Below are 18994 nucleotides of genomic sequence, written 5' to 3'. Positions count from 1 at the left end.
ATGAACGAAATATTTAATTACTAACTAACTAACTCCTGTTTTTCTTCATGAACATTGCTCTATTTTATAAAGGGAGTAACTCTGGGTTTAGGTGTAAAACAGCTGAATTCACTTCTCTGTTACTGCCCCACAACCTATTACTATTATGATATTTGGAAATGTATAAAAGATTCGAATTACAATCATGGCTCATGTCTTAGGGACATTTTCATTAAGTAGGAGTTATGGCTCAGTTTTTTTTATATAATTTCCAAAAAACAGGATGTCCTAAAACTTTTTATTCCTTTTCTAACACATAAATTTGTCAGTTTACAATTTTGTATTCATTAAAATTCATTACACTCGATCGCTGTTGTAGATCACTGCAAGAGAAGGTATTTCTCTTTATAATGTACAGTCGATCTCTCACAGGCCTCTATTGTTTGCCTCGCTTGTAGTCAATAAGCCAAAAAGTACAGTTTGTCATTTTACTTAAAGACTAAAACAAAACACTGACACTGGAGACTCCTTCCAGAAATGTTAATGTTTCCTTACAAAAATTCTCACCATCCATCAATTTTAAGTTGTACGTTAAATTATGGATCATTTTGAATAAGTAGAGTGTCCACATATATGCTTGTTACTATAGCAACCATAAGCATTAAAATGAGAAATAACAGTTGAATGAGCTGCTGGTATAAAAAAGAACAACTTCTTAACACCTTGTGACCAATCAGATTGGAGAATTCAAGAAAAGCACTGTGGGGAAAATGTATAGACACATATACACTAGCTTACATCCAGTTTCTTCTGCCTCCTCCGGTTCTCTGAGCATCTTGTCACTGTCTCAGTCCACAAGGCATCACCCTGTAGGATAAAATAATATAATGTATCTCCCCCTGCACAAGTTATACTGTGAGTATGAATGAGTATTAATACTTCAGGAGCTGTATATGTAGGTTCGTGTAGTTTTTGATGATAAATTGTCTTGGACCTTACCTTTCTCTGCTTCTGTTTTAGTCTCAGAGTGCTTCTTTTTCTTGTTTGGCTTTTCAATTTGCGTATGCACTCCTCAACATGTGGTCCCAAGTCCTCGGCTTTGGTGGATTTCAGGATGCGGTCCCTGTGCTTGAGACGGAGATATTCCAGCTCAGCTTTTTCCTCCTTGCTCAGAGGCTTCGCCCCGAGTATCTTATTTATTTCATCCTGAACGATTTGCATATTCTCGCTCTCCTGTCTTCTATTCCATTTAACCGCTCGTCTCTCTCCGGTCCTCTGCTGATACTTAAAATTGAAGACACAAAATGTTGTATACAGCAAAAAAAAGGACATCTTAACATCTTAAATAAAGTTCAATTTATCTAGCACTTGCTATTATATGATCTAAGCAATTATATGAGCGTTAAACCTATTTCCTGACATTCATACATCCATTTCTGTAGAAACTCAGGGCACAAAGCGAGAGACACCTTGGACAGAGTGCCAACCCATTTCACACACACTACAGTCAATTAAGAGCCTACAATGCTTTGGACTTGGGAAGGAAACCAAAATACCAGGAGGAATCCCACAAACCCCAAACCCAGAGGTGTGATGTGTGAACTTAGTCACCACTTAACCACACCTCAACTTAACCTGCTTAACTGCTGCACTAATTTACAGACAAGTTTTATATAATTTTGTAATTCAGACTTTATTTTCTTTTAACAGTACTTTGTATAAAAACTCAATCATATTTGAATTCATAAAACTCTCCTAATAAGAATAAATAATATTATATTATAATGAAACATATTTGAATAATATAATATTAGATAAATTCATTGATGAACTAATAACGTATTAATTAATAAGAATGATCATTTAAATCACATCGTATCTAACAAACAATGTGAATTTTGTCCAAATTCGGTTTCACAATGACTAAATTGCCACAAAATTAATATTAAAAATCAATCACAGTTATGCCTCTCTTACCATATCCTGGGAAGTTTCTGTATCCGAGTCATAGCTGTCAACACTGTTCATTCAAAAATAACAGATAATTAGACAAAAAAAAACAAAAACATGAAAAACATCATTTTGTATTCATGTTATAGAGTTGCAGATTATTATACATGTGCACGTTAATCATACAGTAACATCAATTCAACTTTTATTTGTGTACTCACGTAGAGAAATCCTGGTATCTTGTACTGTTCATGTTCTCAGGTTTTTCTACTGTGCCCTTTGTGGGTTTTCTTAAAAAGACAATGACATTATTCTTAACTAATGTTTAAAAGTAGATTTTTTTTGTGTAACATTTCGCCTTACATTACGCCTATAATGCCACTGAAAAGACTGATATTATATAATGTTGTTCAACTCAAATAGTGTCAAACTATTAACACAGTTAGATAGTAAAACTGCTAACATAGATAGATAGATAGATAGATAGATAGATAGATAGATAGATAGATAGATAGATAGATAGATAGATAGATAGATAGATAGATAGATAGATAGATAGATAGATAGTAAAACTGTTAACACTGTTAGATAGTAAAACTGCTAACACAGACAGATAGATAGTAAAACTGTTAACACAGTTAGATAGATAGATAGATAGATAGATAGATAGATAGATAGATAGATAGATAGATAGATAGATAGATAGATAGATAGATAGATAGATAGATAGATAGATAGATAGATAGATAGATAGATAGATAGATAGTAAAACTGTTAACACTGTTAGATAGTAAAACTGCTAACAGTTAGATAGTAAAACTGTTAACACAGTTAGACAGATAGATAGTAAAACTGTTAACACAGTTAGACAGATAGATAGTAAAACTGTTAACACAGTTAGATAGATAGATAGATAGATAGATAGATAGATAGATAGATAGATAGATAGATAGATAGATAGATAGATAGATAGATAGATAGATAGATAGATAGATAGATAGATAGATAGATAGATAGATAGATAGATAGTAAAACTGTTAACACTGTTAGATAGTAAAACTGCTAACAGTTAGATAGTAAAACTGTTAACACAGTTAGACAGATAGATAGTAAAACTGTTAACACAGTTAGACAGATAGATAGTAAAACTGTTAACACAGTTAGATAGATAGATAGATAGATAGATAGATAGATAGATAGATAGATAGATAGATAGATAGATAGATAGATAGATAGATAGATAGATAGATAGATAGATAGATAGTAAAACTGTTAACACTGTTAGATAGTAAAACTGCTAACACAGTTAGATAGTAAAACTGTTAACACAGTTAGATAGATAGATAGATAGATAGATAGATAGATAGATAGTAAAACTGTTAACACAGTTAGACAGATAGATAGTAAAACTGTTAACACAGTTAGATAGATAGATAGATAGATAGATAGATAGATAGATAGATAGATAGATAGATAGATAGATAGATAGATAGATAGATAGATAGATAGATAGATAGATAGATAGATAGATAGATAGTAAAACTGTTAACACTGTTAGATAGTAAAACTGCTAACACAGTTAGATAGTAAAACTGTTAACACAGTTAGACAGATAGATACTAAAACTGTTAACACAGTTAGATAGATAGATAGATAGATAGATAGATAGATAGATAGATAGATAGATAGATAGATAGATAGATAGATAGATAGATAGATAGATAGATAGATAGATAGATAGATAGTAAAACTGCTAACACAGATAGATAGATAGATAGATAGATAGATAGATAGATAGATAGATAGATAGATAGATAGATAGATAGATAGATAGATAGATAGTAAAACTGTTAACACTGTTAGATAGTAAAACTGCTAACACAGTTAGACAGATAGATAGTAAAACTGTTAACACAGATAGATAGTAAAACTATTAACACAGTTAGATAGTTAGATAGTAAAACTGTTAACACAGTTAGACAGATAGATAGTAAAACTGTTAACACAGTTAGATAGATAGATAGATAGATAGATAGATAGATAGATAGATAGATAGATAGATAGATAGATAGATAGATAGATAGATAGATAGATAGATAGATAGATAGATAGTAAAACTGTTAACACAGATAGATAGTAAAACTGTTAACACAGTTAGATAGTGAGATAGTAAAACTGTTAACACAGTTAGATAGTTAGTAAAACTGTTAACACAGTTAGATAGATAGATAGTAAAACTGTTAACACAGTTAGACAGATAGATAGTAAAACTGTTAACACAGTTAGATAGATAGATAGATAGATAGATAGATAGATAGATAGATAGATAGATAGATAGATAGATAGATAGATAGATAGATAGATAGATAGATAGATAGTAAAACTGTTAACACAGTTAGATAGATAGTAAAACTGTTAACACAGTTAGACAGATAGATAGTAAAACTGTTAACACAGTTAGATAGTAAAACTGTTAACACAGTTAGATAGATAGTAAAACTGTTAACACAGATAGATAGTAAAACTGTTAACACAGTTAGATAGATAGTAAAACTGTTAACACAGATAGATAGTAAAACTGTTAACACAGTTAGATAGATAGTAAAACTGTTAACACAGATAGTAAAACTGTTAACACAGTTAGACAGATAGATACTAAAACTGTTAACACAGTTAGATAGATAGATAGATAGATAGATAGATAGATAGATAGATAGATAGATAGATAGATAGATAGATAGATAGTAAAACTGCTAACACAGATAGATAGATAGATAGATAGATAGATAGATAGATAGATAGATAGATAGATAGATAGATAGATAGATAGATAGATAGATAGATAGATAGTAAAACTGTTAACACAGTTAGATAGATAGATAGTAAAACTGCTAACACAGTTAGACAGATAGATAGTAAAACTGTTAACACAGTTAGATAGATAGATAGATAGATAGATAGATAGATAGATAGATAGATAGATAGATAGATAGATAGATAGATAGATAGATAGATAGATAGATAGTAAAACTGTTAACACAGTTAGATAGATAGATAGTAAAACTGTTAACACAGTTAGATAGTAAAACTGTTAACACAGTTAGATAGTAAAACTGTTAACACAGTTAGACAGATAGATAGTAAAACTGTTAACACAGTTAGACAGATAGTAAAACTGTTAACACAGTTAGACAGATAGATAGTAAAACTGTTAACACAGTTAGACAGATAGTAAAACTGTTAACACAGTTAGATAGTAAAACTGTTAACACAGTTAGATAGTAAAACTGTTAACACAGTTAGACAGATAGATAGTAAAACTGTTAACACAGTTAGACAGATAGTAAAACTGTTAACACAGTTAGACAGATAGATAGTAAAACTGTTAACACAGTTAGACAGATAGTAAAACTGTTAACACAGTTAGATAGATAGTAAAACTGTTAACACAGTTAGATAGTAAAACTGCTAACACAGTTAGATAGTAAAACTGCTAACACAGTTAGATGGTAAAACTGTTAACACAGATAGTTAGATAGTCAAATAAGTAAGATATGTACAATAAACATTTGGCTATAATGCCACAATCAGTAAGCAAAGACACATACCCCCATTTGAGCTCCTCTTCCGCAGAAAGTCGACTCCTTTCATTAATCTCGGTCAATTTACCAATCATTTTATCAGTGAACTGAATCTGATTTTGTATAAAATCCTGCAAAACCATAAGTTTTGCTAATTCATCCATCCTATCCATATCTGCCACAAACACACAAAACGAAACTCAAAAATCGAGTTATAGGCTTTGACTTATACTACAACAAACACAGAACAATACTCAAACAAATCTACTCTAAAATTCTCTAGGATAACAGCGAATCGCCGTTGCATAGCAACCGATGTTCTCGTGACGCGCAGAAGCGTGACACGCAGAAGCGGTCCTTTTTTTGGCAGAAGCGTTTCTTACAGCCATATAACTTGTAAATTCACTTTTATTAAGTTTTACACACCTTCTCTTTCTTTTTCTTTATTATTCTCCGTTATCTGTCGTATATAAATTCAGGTAAGGTTACCTAGCTACCTATACCGTTGCCTAATGCACTTCGGAGTTTCACTAGCTTGCTAGGTTCGTTATCGACAGTAGCTAAGATATCCAAGTGCTTTTGGAGTTAAGGTGTAAATTATCATAACTTGTACCTTAACTCCAAAAGCACTTGGATATCTTTAACAGAAGGTACCGAATACCAACGTGTTACCTTGAGTTTAATACAAAGCTTTCATGATGTAAAAGATGCTAATGGCTAATTAGTGTAGCTCACTCAGTGTAGCTCGTTCAGTGTTCACGCGCACGCGCACACAAAGTTTCTCCCGCTTTATTATTATTATTGTTGTTGTTATTATTATTATTATTATTATTATTATTATATGCATTATTTCTCATTCTCCTACATGCACATATTGTTTTGGAAGTGATCTTTTCAACATTTAAAAAATGAAAAAAAAAAGGTCTGCAGTGGTCAGTATCTATCAAAAATGGTCCAAGGAAGGAACAGTGGTGAACCAGTGACAGGTTCATGGGAGGCCAAGGCTCATTGATGCATGTGGGGAGAGAAGGCTGGCCCATGTGATCCGATCCAAACAGACGAGCTACTGTTGCTCAAATTGCTGAAGAAGTTAATGCTGGTTCTGCTGGTTTGTTGCGTATGGGGCTGCATAATGGCAACAATGGGCACCTGAGCATCAGAACTGGACCACAGAGCAATGTAAATAAGTGGTCTGGTCTGATGAATCACGTTTTCTTGAATCACATGGATGGCCAGGTGCATGTGCGCCGCTTACCTGGGGAACACATGGCACCAGGATGCACTATGGGAAGAAGGCAAGACCTGGAGGCAGTGTCATGCCTTGGGCAATGTTCTGCTGGGAAACCTTGGGTCCTGCCATCCATGTGGATGTTACTTTGACACGTACCACCTACATAGGCATGTTGCAGACCATGTACACCCTTTCATGGAAACGGTATTGCCTGATGGCTGTGGCCTCTTTCAGCAAGATAATGCACCGTGCCACAAAGCAAAAATGGTTCAGGAATGGTTTAATGACCACAACAACGAGTTTGAGGTGTTGACTTGACCTCCAATTTCCCCAGATCTCAATCCAATCGAGCATCTGTGGGTTATGTTGGACAAACAAGTACGATCCATGGAGGCCCCACCTCGCAACTTAAAGGACTTAAAGGATCTGCTGCTAACATCTTGGTGCCAGATAAAAACAGTTTCCAAGTGAAAAGTAGAGTCACATCCCACATTTGGCTAATTTGAACATCTGTCTTTCAGCCTCCTCTGGGCCTTCTACTACTACTAGTACTAGACACACACACACACACACATTAATCGTGCTGGTTCTGAGGCTCATCAGTAGCAGATGTGTGTAAACAGCAGCAGATTGTGTTTATAACAAAGTTAGAAGCAGAAACTTCAGCTGCATTGAATAAAAGTTAATATAGCAGTGCAGGTCTGAAGTGATGTGTTTCCTCCTGTAAAAGTAAAGTAAGTGGTTTCCCTGTATTCTTCACTGGTGTTACTGTTGAAACCAGTCTGTAGGTGACATCTGTGTAAGCAGCCTTGTTTTGTTGCTGTAATTAATCAGAGTAATGGTTATGTATGAGCTCATCTGGCCAAAGGAAGAGATGATCTGAGTTAGACTTGAGGTAGTGCCATTCACTCTGGGGTCAGAGTTCACAAGGTCGTGACAGTAATTGCTTCCACAGGTTTGCCTCTTGGCACAGGGTGACCTTCGATCTGCTCAGAAAGAAGCAAGTTTGTGATTCATTTGTTAGGAAATTAGAGTGAATAAATAAATAAAAGAAAATAAATAGAACACAAAGAAAAAATGTTCTTGTTTATCTTTCTATGCTGCCCCTCCATCCCTTCATCCCTCCCTCCATCCATCCATCCATCCATCCATCCATCCATCCATCCATCCATTCATCTATCTAGGCTTCCAGGGTAGGTGTAATGAAGGCATCAAACAAGTGTATGTGTGTGTGTGTGTGGTCCAAAACCAATTCATGTTAAAAGAAAAAAATAAAAATAAATAAAATCATTGAGTTGCCTCCACCACATTATATGTATATCACATTTACTAGCTAATGAGCCTCTTTTTTTTGTACTTTTTGTACACAAATTTTATAGATATTGCTAGGGACTCAGTCACTGATATGTTTGTGTGTGTTTATAATAAGTCTTCTTTTTATTGTTATTATTTCAACAACAATAAGAAGAAGACTACTCAAATGTAGTGATGCTTTGAAGAAAGAAACATGATTACTGGAAACAGTTCAGCATGGTTGGGTGGAAAATGCTGGAAGCGTCTTGTGGAAGCACTCTTTACTACTACTACTACTATTCTTCTTCTTCTTATAATTATTATTATTAATAATAATGATAATTTCAGGCATGCTAGTCAACTCCCACTGCTCATCTGAAAGAATTGACTCAAAGAGTCATAAATCCCACAGATCAATAACTACTACATTAAATAAAAGTAATATTAGTTAATTTTATAGCTGAACTATGTTCTTAGAGGAACATCAGCATTCAATTAGTAGTGAACAGGCATGTAGTCTGCGGTTTGAGAAAAAACATCATGCAGATTTGAAGTTTTAATCATCACTAGGTTGCATTGCGGCAGCTAATCAAACCATTTTGATTTAAATTGAAAGGAAATTCACTGAGTGCACCATGTGTGTGTGTACGTGTGTGTCTTACTCTTTTCTCTCTTGTTACTATAGTCTTGTTGTAGCTGACAATCAGTCACGTCTGTAGTGTTTGGTGCCTCAAGGGACATTAAATGTCACACACTGCATGCGGTTGTACTGAAGTGCTCGAGTTAAAAAGAAAAGTCAATTGAAATGAGCTTTAAACAGTTTCCAGTTAGCATTTAATTGGCTGAGCTTTACGTCGTGGAGTCATTTGTTGGATTAAATTAGTGTGTGCATGTCTTTGTGTGTGTGTGAAATGATCTTTAGGGTTGTTTGTGGGGGGGGTCCCAATGTAGGTCCCAATAAGTAAAATGTGAAATACCACATGCCACAGATAGAGAGAGAGAGAGAGAGAGAGAGAGAGAGAGAGAGAGAGAGAAAGAGGAGGGAGGATTTATAAGAGGAGTTCAACTTCTGTCTTGCCCCAGCTGTCAAAACAGCCCTTACACACACACACACACACACACTCCTCCGCATGTGCAAATGCAAGACGTACACTTCTCTAAACTCCACAACACTCTGCCAGGATCTTAAAGGACATTTTTATTTCAGGAGATTCTTGAACAACATTTAACTAAGGTGAGTGTAATATATGTTTATTATTATTTGCCAAAAAAATTCAAAATCACTTGTGAGAATGCTAAATAATTTTTTTTTTACTGTGAGTGAAAAGCAGAATCTCAATCATAATTGCATGAATGTCAGAATTTCTTAGTATTTATTTCCTACATTATGCTTTAATGACAGCGTGCACTCAAGTTTATGTAAACGCAGATGATCCGTGTTAGCTCATCTGTGCACAGATTTGAGGAAATTCTAACATTTTGTAATAAGGACTTCACGTAGGAAATATCACAAAAATTGTCAAACTGAAATTGGAACACCTCTAAATAGTGCAGAATCTTTTATCTTGGATATTTAAGACTCTCTTTCTTTGTTTGAAACAAAAATCCATTAAAATTTTAGATTAACAACTTTAGGCAAACTTTGGAGCACACCGTACTCGTTTTCCTCTTTGTGTGTGCTCTGTAATGGGGATGTTATGATGTTATGTTAAAATATGATACTGATTTTGTGATAAATGACATTAATATATGCATTTCTATCTGAATCTCTAAAATGATCAGTTACGGTTACTCATAGAGACAAGTAAAATCTGATTAAAACATTTAAGTGATTGTAATGTTTTCTGTGCTCTAGTCTTAACTATTGTGATGCATATAGAAAATGACTGAGATTTTCCTTTCTCTGCCTTTTTCCTTATCTCTCTTTATTCCAACAAAATCTTGGAACTGTTTACTCAAAACTGTTTACTCAGAACTGTTTACTCATTCGGCTGATAAACTTCCTCTCCACATCTCTCTATCACTAATTGCCCCAAAATGCCTGTTATTTTAAAGTGTTTTGCAATTTATTTAAACTGAATGGTGTAATAAAATAAAATAAAGAAAAGAACTGTGAAAGCAATGCCAGTAATGTCAGTTATGGCATTCTGACATACTGATTTTCTCTTTTCTCCCTTAGTCAAATTTCAGGAAAAAAACACCCCCTGGCTTTGCATTAAAGCGTGCCGTCCCAAGATGCCCTGGGTCACAGTGCTAATAGCAACCATATCCTGCATGCTGATGAAACATGGCTACTGCCAATCAAACTCCTCAGAGAACTTCCTGTTCTCTAGTGACCCAGTTCCACCCTCCTCACACTCATCATCATCATCATCATCCTTTGATTCTCGGAACCGATCAGTACATGTTCGCTCTACCCCGCCACCATGTTTGCGCAAGACGTCTATGAGTGGCATATTTAAGAACCTGAACACAGTGCTGTTTTGTGTGATATATGTGGTGGGAATTGTGGGTAATGCCACAGTGCTAAGGATCATATGCTTCCACAAGAACATGAGGAATGGCCCCAATGCCCTGATCGCCAGCCTGGCACTGGGAGACTTCATCTACATCGCCATTGACAACCCTATCCAAATCTATAAGGTAGTATAGTCACCATTAAACTACACAGAGAAGCCATATATGTTGTTTATGCCAACTAAACCACTTAGGATATGCCCGTAGTCTTTCATGTCATTAAGTATAGTCTCCAAATTTTTGTATTGTTGTTGACATTCTCACATTTTATATCCTTCTATATAAGAGGATCAGCTAAAATCTAAAAAGTCACTCATATGAACGCAGATATGAAGCTTGAGATGCATTAACAGCTTTTTTAAAAATCGTCCTTAGTTTAAATTAGTCTACTAGCTTGTTGACAGCGCTGAAGGGTTTAATGGCATTTCTTGGGACTGGAAAAAGGACACACCCACTTTTGTTTTGATTACAGATATAGATACAGATATTTGACACACTACAGCTACAGACATTGGCATTGCATTACAGCTCTAATGTAAATAAATCCTAAGCAGCTGTTGGGTTTTCGAGTTTCTTGAAGTCACAGGAAAAATTTTGTTTTTGGTAGATGTAGCGAAGCTCACTGGATTCTCCTGAAGGAGTGCTTGCTGGTTGGACTGTGGATCAAATAACAATGAACAGTGAATGCTGTCATCTTTTGGTATTGCTTTCCTTTCAGGATGTTATTACAGCTAAGATTAAGATTATTACAATTATTACATCCAATTATTGGCATATTTGAAACAAAGCAACTCCATGATTATATTCTCACTATTACCCCATTATTACCAGTACTACCCCATTACATCCACTACTGCCCTATTACTATCACTACTACCCCATTACGTCCACTGCTACTAACTGTATCCCATCACTACTAACTGTATCACTACTAACTGTATCCCATTACTACCACTATTACACCATTACTCTCATTATTACCCCAGTACTACCACTACTACTTCATTAATACCACTACTTCACCATTACTCACAATATTACCCCATTACTACCACTATTACTCCATAAATACCACTACTTCAACATTATTCCTAATTTTACCCTATCGCTACTACTACTACTACTCCAAGAACAATTCTTTGTACATCCCAGGTAGAGCTGTAGTCAACTGGGGAATATTCTCCAAGAACATTGCGTAATAATACCAGTAACAATATTATCCGTCATAATGAGAATTGATTTGTTCGGCAGTTTGCAGTAGTAGTGTGCTTAACGTTGCGTTAGATCATCCTATACTACATTTCTCTTTTTTTAAAGACTCTATTAGATGTTTAGGTGTGTGTGTGTGTGTGTGTGTGTGTGTGCTTAGTCATATTAGACCTGCAATATCCACATCATTTTTTAGAGAAAATCAGCACTGGTTCTGTTTAATGGCATTACAATGAATCACAGACAAATCAGACTGAATCAGAGAGTCTAGTGTATCATGACTCACAAGTGATTCGGTTTGTAATGGTATAACCTGTCAGATATTTCTTGACTAAAGGCTAGAAGGATTAGAACTTCAAAGAGATCTTCAGGACAGCCGTATTGATGTTATATCTCCAGTCCAGTAGATATTTTATATATATCAAGGTGAGATTTTATGGTTTATAAAAGTTTGGGGCCATAAAGAAATCTACTGGTAACTAAATCTTTGGTAAAACATATGGATCTTGCTTATTAGATCAGCATGCTAAGACTAAGACACAGACAAAATCCTCAAGAGACTCTCTACATTGCAGAGTCATCTAGATTTCAAAAATGTTCCAGTATATTACATCATTATCTATCACTGCCTGGGCTTCTTCACCATCACTCACAAGTACTGATAGTGTGTGTGTGTGTGTGTGTGTGTGTGTCAAGCTGTTTCTGTGCTAGGTCACTGTGACATGCTTATTTTGGGTCTTCTATCGATGTATCACTCAACACACTGACTACAGGACAGGAAGTTCTTCTTAAATGTTGCCCTTAAATGGAATCTGTCCACTGTTATTTTATGTGTGTGTTACGGTACATGAAGACATTGTGTGTTACAGTTTGAACACTGTGCATTTTTGGTGTTCTACTAAAACACAGACAACATCCTGAACGTGTGTTTTGTGTGTTTCTTCGGTTTGGTGTAGTTGCTGGCTATGGAATGGCCATTTTCCAAAACGGAGTTTGGACTCTTCCTGTGTAAGTTCATTCCCTTCCTGCAAAAGGCTTCAGTTGGGATAACGGTGCTTACCCTGTGTGCCCTCAGTGTGGACAGGTACAACACACTTGTTTATACATGTATGCATACTTATAAACAGGTGAAGTATGATTGTACGATTTTGTTAATGTATTATGTGTTCAGGTATCGTGCCGTGTCTTCGTGGAGCCGTGTGCCAGGTGTGGGAATTCCAGCTTCCACGGCAATAGAGATCATGTGTATCTGGGTGTTATCCATTCTACTAGCTGTTCCTGAAGCTGTGGGCTTTGACATGGTCGGCTTTGACCACAACAATGTGACTGTGAAGACCTGCATGCTCAAGCCAGAATCAGAGTTTATGACTGTAAGTATATCAAGCCTGGGCACTGTAAAAAAAAAAAAAAGAAAAGAAAATGATTAATAGAGTGAACAAAACTGAAGGGAAAAGTGAAGTAGAAAAAAAACCACATGGCTAGGGAACTGACAGCCTATACAGCTAATCATATGCTAGCGTCTGTATAGGCTAATCATTTTGCTAGCTAGCACTTACCTGTGAGTCTTTTTACACATGAGGTGAAGGTACAGGGATAGCAAAAACCAAACAAATCTACTGTAAACACTAACATTTTCCTCAGATGTGTTCAGAGTATTTCCCAGTAGCATTTCTTGTGTTACCACTCTCACTCTATCTTTACACTGTAGTTGCTAGCCTCCTTTAAGAATATGTCTGTGTTTCGGTCACAGATTAATAGAGTGAACAAAACTGAAGGGAAAAGTGAAGTAGAAAATAAGGAAAATGGTTTACTTTCAGCACGACGTTCAGCGCTGTGATCTGCTCAAGTGAGAAACATTAACGTGCTAAAATCAGATCACTTTTCTTCACAATTCTTGACATATTATGGTTAGTTTTCCAAACAATAATTTTATCTGTGACATTTCCCAATATTAGCAGAAACTGGAAGCTAACCTATGATTAGCTTTATAGTTTGCTAGTTGCCTAGTTTCTGGTTTTCCTGGTTTTGTAATTCTAATTTTTAGAGTCTATTTTATTCTTTTTATCATTTCCCAAAACATTTGAGGTTAATGTTGATATTCCCAGTAGTATTTCTTGTGTTTCCACTCTCCTCTATCTTTACATTGTATTATAAGGCTTAATTTCTAGGCCCCAAAAGAAAATGTCTGTGTTTCGGTCACAGATTAATAGAATGAACAAAACTAAAAGGAAAAGTCAAGTAGAAAAAAAACACGTGGCTAGGGAACCGACAGCCTATATAGCTAATCATATGTTAGCGTCTGTATAGGCTAATCATTTTGCTAGCTAGCACTTTGAAGTCTTTTTACTGATGATGTGAAGGTACAGAAATAGTAAAAAAAAAACAAAAAAAAAACAAATCTACTGTAAACACCAACATTTTCCTCAGATATGTTGAGAGATTGCTGCTATTAAATAGTAAAATTAAATTCTGTGTGTAGTTTTACAGAGACGTAAAGGACTGGTGGTTGTTTGGGTTTTACTTCTGTGTGCCGTTAGCATGCACAGCTATCTTCTACACTCTGATGACCTGTGAGATGCTAAATAACAAGAAGGGAAGCCTGAGAATCACACTTAATGAACACATCAAACAGGTGAGTCGTTTGGAGATGATTCAGTGAATCCTTTATGTTTAAATTTTATGGTTAAATGTTTCTGACCGCAATGAATGAATGTAAATGGGAATACGTGTGTGTTTGTTGGCAGCGACGTGAGGTAGCGAAGGCCGTATTCTCTCTGGTGGTAATCTTTGCTCTGTGCTGGTTTCCTCTTCACCTGAGTCGTATTCTGAAGAAAATGGTTTACTTTCAGCACGACGTTCAGCGCTGTGATCTGCTCAAGTGAGAAACATAAGCATGTGCTAAAATCAGATCACTTTTCTTCACAATTCTTGACATATTATGGTTAGTTTTCCAAACAATAATTTCCCACTATTAGCAGAAACTGGAAGCTAACCTATGATTAGCTCTATAGTTTGCTAGTTGCCTAGTTTCTAGTTTTCCTGGTTTTGTAATTCTATTTTTTAGAGTCTTTTTTATTCTTTTCATCATTTCCCAAAACATCTGACGTTAATGTTGATATTCCTAGCAGTATTTCTTGTGTTTCCACTCTCCTCTATCTTTACATTATAAGGCTTAATTGCTAGCCTCCATTATTACCTTGGTAACAAACTGACATGGCCTAGCATTTATTTTTGGTGGAAATGGTTGCCTTCCCTGTACAACATTGTGTCAACACTGGCTAATGAGCACTTTTTAAAATAACCTCACCAAGTTGACCCAATGCTAGCCCTAACATTTGCAAGGTAAATTTAAAGATAACATAAATTCTGTTGACTCTCATGGCCCAGTAAACAAAATGACATTAGGGCAATATTTCAAATTTGGATTTAAAGATGGCTGAAGTTCTAGTGGTTCTGGTAGTCCAACGTTGGCCCAGTGGAATAGCTGACCTCTTTTTTTTTTTCTTTTTTTTTTTTTTTTACCAGTTTTACTTGGACAGCTAGCCTATAGTGTGCTTCAGTATTAGCCAAGTGTTTTTTTATCTTATATCCACCTTCCCAAAACATTTTTATTCAGTGACTGGCAACATGCTGAGAGCAACATTGTAACTGTAATGTCTTTGTGTTTCTGCTAGTTTCTTGCTGGTGTTTGATTACATCAGCATGAACCTGGCAACAGTAAACTCCTGCATCAACCCCATCATACTTTACCTCGTCAGCAAGAAGTTCAAAAAGTGCTTTAAGGTACAGACACTCCTTTTATTGCTCACTCTCACTCATTCACTTCTCCCTAATCTTCAGACCATTATCTTTTCTTCTTATTTCTTATCTTATGTCTTCATATGTACCATGATAATAGCATGATATTTTTCTTTATTACTGTGATTAATAGCTGCACATGTTCAAGTATTTGGCTGTTTATTATTATTATTATTATTATTATTATTATTATTATCATTATTATTATTATTATTATTATTATTATTATTATTATTATTATTATGAGGACAAAATGGGGGGATTGGTGGATATATATTGTTAACATTCTCTCCATCCTTCCTCAGTCGTGCCTGTGTTGTTGGTGTTATTCGGGTTCTCTGTTGGACATCACGGGAACCAGCAACCAGTACAAGAAAACTGAACTGCAGAACGGCCTGACAGACAAAAAGGACAGCTACATCTGAGGACACACACTTAAAGATGGACATCATGATGGTGATGATAATGAATAGCAGCTCATAGCACACTGAGCCAATGGACACTGCCTCGAAAAAGACTTTGTGCACATCACTTCAAATGCTCAAATATGAACTGCACGCTTTATCGTGTTTATAGTATCATTGTAGAAAATAGCTATATTTTATTCTATTGTATTATTATTGTTTTTATATTATATTTATTCAGGTTTAAATGTTAACAGTAAGCCAACATCCTTCTATACTTTTGTAACATATTATTTGGGGTTTCATTTAGGCTGTACATTTTAAGGTTGTACTGTTTGTTTGTTTTTTTCTCCCAAATCATTTCCAGTCATACTAATTCATGTAATTGGATGCATATCTGATACACAGCCATGTGACCGGATAGATTAGTTTCATGCATTTTGGGTTTTTTTTTCACATAGTTACACATCATCAACTGCTAGCTTAAAAGAAATGGACTTCAAAAACAGCGAAAGCTGTTCGCTCTGCACGTCTCTACATTCCTGGTATGATTAGAAACTCCACAACACTTAAACTTTAAGCTGAAAGCTTGTGCTGTTGCTCTGTTCATTTTATTGCCTCTGCAGTGGGCTGAGTTTCCCCAGAGATCATTGTGAGTGCGAGCATCACATTGTAAAACTCTCTCTAGTAGTTAAGACAATCCTAACTTTTTACAATGCTTTGAGAAAACTGCATCATGGTGGTTTTCATGAAGCATCTGCCTCCATTGTACAAGTACAATATAATCTTTCAGCATCCAGTTAAACTTTACCTCTCATCATGCCTCATTGTCACCAAGATCACAGGAATGTATAAATAAAATACTGTTAACACAAATAATTTGTTTTATTATCTCCTGTATCATGTGTTTTGCGATATTAATGCACTAAACTATATAATAAAATAATGAAATACTTTGTTTTATACCACAATGCTCTTGAATTCTGGATTCTGATTTTCTGATCTTTTAATATATTACTGTTTTTTTTGTATGTTCCACAGGCAAGTTAAAGGTTGAAATGTATTGCAGTTGTTTACAAAATCAAATTGTTTGCATTGGCAAATTGCTGTAAGAGGAATGAAATATTTCTATTTTCACATTTTGTGTAAATTCTTAATCACTCCACAGTATATCATTGATTATTTTTATACTTTAATCTAATTACTCCCCATTTTAAAATAATAGAAAGTTCACTAAAGTTGTGGTAATAAAATCTGTTCCTGCGTCGGAAGAATAAAGTGTGCATTAAAGAATTAACATCAGCACAGCTCCACTTTCATGTAGTTAACTAATCAGAGCTGTGGGCTTTAACATATGTTGTTACACATGTAAGCAATTACAATCTTTCCCCCCTTTTTTCTACCATCCCCCTCGTCATGTCTCCAGAGTCTCTCTCACAGTTTGTCATTCTCCCTCCTTCCCTTCCTCCATCTATCTGTCTTCTGCTCTTTCTGTCAACTTGTTTCTGACATTTGAGTCCAAATAAACACACACTGTCTGTATTCACTGGCACAGAAATGTTCACAAAATTGTTATTATCAATTTATGGAAGATTGAAGTAAAGTATGTTTTATATTTACAGAACAAAAGACCAAAAAAAGTGAAAAACAAGATTATACATAACGTTTATGCACACTCTCACACGGTTGATTATTCCATACTGATGAGTAGGGTTGATGACGTAGGGTTTCTTCGGGTTCTCTGGTGTCTTCCAGCTCCTGCTCAAATATGCCTTTTCCTGGTCGGAAATAAAGAAGACTGAAATTTCTGCACTGTACCTTATATATATATAACTTATTGACATGTATTTGGTGTACAACTTGGTAGTAAATAAAACATAGTGGCTTTAAATATATATTATATTATATATTATAATAAATTATAATAATGGGAAAATGACAATAATGTACAAAAACAATAATCCAGAAATAATGCAAGTTACAATGTCCCTATACAGTACATATATTTATAAATACATGTAGTATATTTAGTATACCTTGTATATGTACATATATACATACAGATAAAAAAAAACACATCAAAACATTGAAAATGTTAACATAGTTGACTAAGTAAAGCCCTATGTAATATACATATAAAAAATAATTTTCATATTTATCTCTGCAAGCAATTATTTTGTAGACTCTGATACATGCTATAGAACTGAACTCAAAAGAAAAAAGAGAGAAGAGAAAAAAAGCCATTCTTACAAAATTATTTTTATTTTTATTTTATTGATTTTAATTTTTAAAAAGTACTTTAATTCTGATCTAGACCAAGATTCAGCACCCCAGAGGGCCCTATTCTATAAGCAAGACTATAAGGCAAGTGGTCTATAAATGGGGACCACAGGTTCTCAAATTTCTCAACATCATCCTTAAGTACAGCTGCCATTGTCTCATGAGGAAGTACAGCAAAAATCCATCCTCTTTGTACCACTGAGTGGCAGTGGGAGGAGCCTCTTTGGTCCATTCAACAAGGATGCATTTCCTAGCCATATGCAACAATTTGTCCAGCAATTTATAACCTGATGCATGCAATGTTAGTGTCATTGTTTGTGATGTAGAGGGAAGCCCTAAAAGAAAAAGACCATGATCCTTTATGATTTTTATCTGACGAATGGTTCTGATTTCACAAGCAATAAAACTACAGAATTTGAAAATGTATTTGCATTTCCAAAAACAGTGGAAATAGGTCCCTAGTTCTGCGTGACACTTGACACAGAGAGCTGAATTTTTTCATCACTGCCAGAGGTATGTGTAATCTGTATAAAATTTTGTATTGAGTCTCCCTAAGTCAGTTACAGATGAAGTTGGACATCCCTCCTGCCAGTCATCATCTATATATTCATTGCCTAGATTGTCCCTCCATTTGCAAGCTATTTAGAAATCCTTCATCCTGAGAGTATAAGAAAGAATAAAACCTAGATATGAAATGAGTAGCCTTACTTGTGTTTACAAAAAATCTCTCCAGTTGACTGAGCTCTGGCAGA

The 18994-nt window shown here is 34.9% G+C and overlaps 1 protein-coding gene across 1 annotated transcript; it reads left to right on the top strand.

The window, feature by feature from the left end:
• The first annotated feature begins 9128 nt into the window (after positions 1–9128).
• On the top strand, positions 9129–17363 carry ednrab (endothelin receptor type Ab). The gene is made up of 8 exons (XM_058409304.1): positions 9129–9268; positions 10214–10677; positions 12717–12844; positions 12932–13130; positions 14240–14392; positions 14505–14638; positions 15435–15543; positions 15864–17363. Exons 2-8 carry the CDS (start codon positions 10270–10272, stop codon positions 15981–15983), a joined length of 1251 nt encoding a protein of 416 aa, XP_058265287.1. The 5' UTR covers positions 9129–9268; positions 10214–10269; the 3' UTR covers positions 15984–17363.
• Positions 17364–18994: the final 1631 nt, after the last annotated feature.

This window comes from Hemibagrus wyckioides, linkage group LG15, assembly GCF_019097595.1.
Source record: "Hemibagrus wyckioides isolate EC202008001 linkage group LG15, SWU_Hwy_1.0, whole genome shotgun sequence".
NCBI lineage: Eukaryota > Metazoa > Chordata > Actinopteri > Siluriformes > Bagridae > Hemibagrus > Hemibagrus wyckioides.
This window is presented reverse-complemented; position numbering and strand designations above follow the sequence as displayed.

Bases quoted from the DNA above. Each gene is read 5' to 3' on its own strand.
- ednrab (XM_058409304.1), top strand. From the start codon at position 10,270: ATGCCCTGGGTCACAGTGCTAATAGCAACCATATCCTGCATGCTGATG. The intron at 14,393-14,504 runs GTGAGTCGTTTG...GTTTGTTGGCAG, and splicing joins TTAATGAACACATCAAACAG to CGACGTGAGGTAGCGAAGGC. The intron at 14,639-15,434 runs GTGAGAAACATA...TGTTTCTGCTAG, and splicing joins CAGCGCTGTGATCTGCTCAA to TTTCTTGCTGGTGTTTGATT.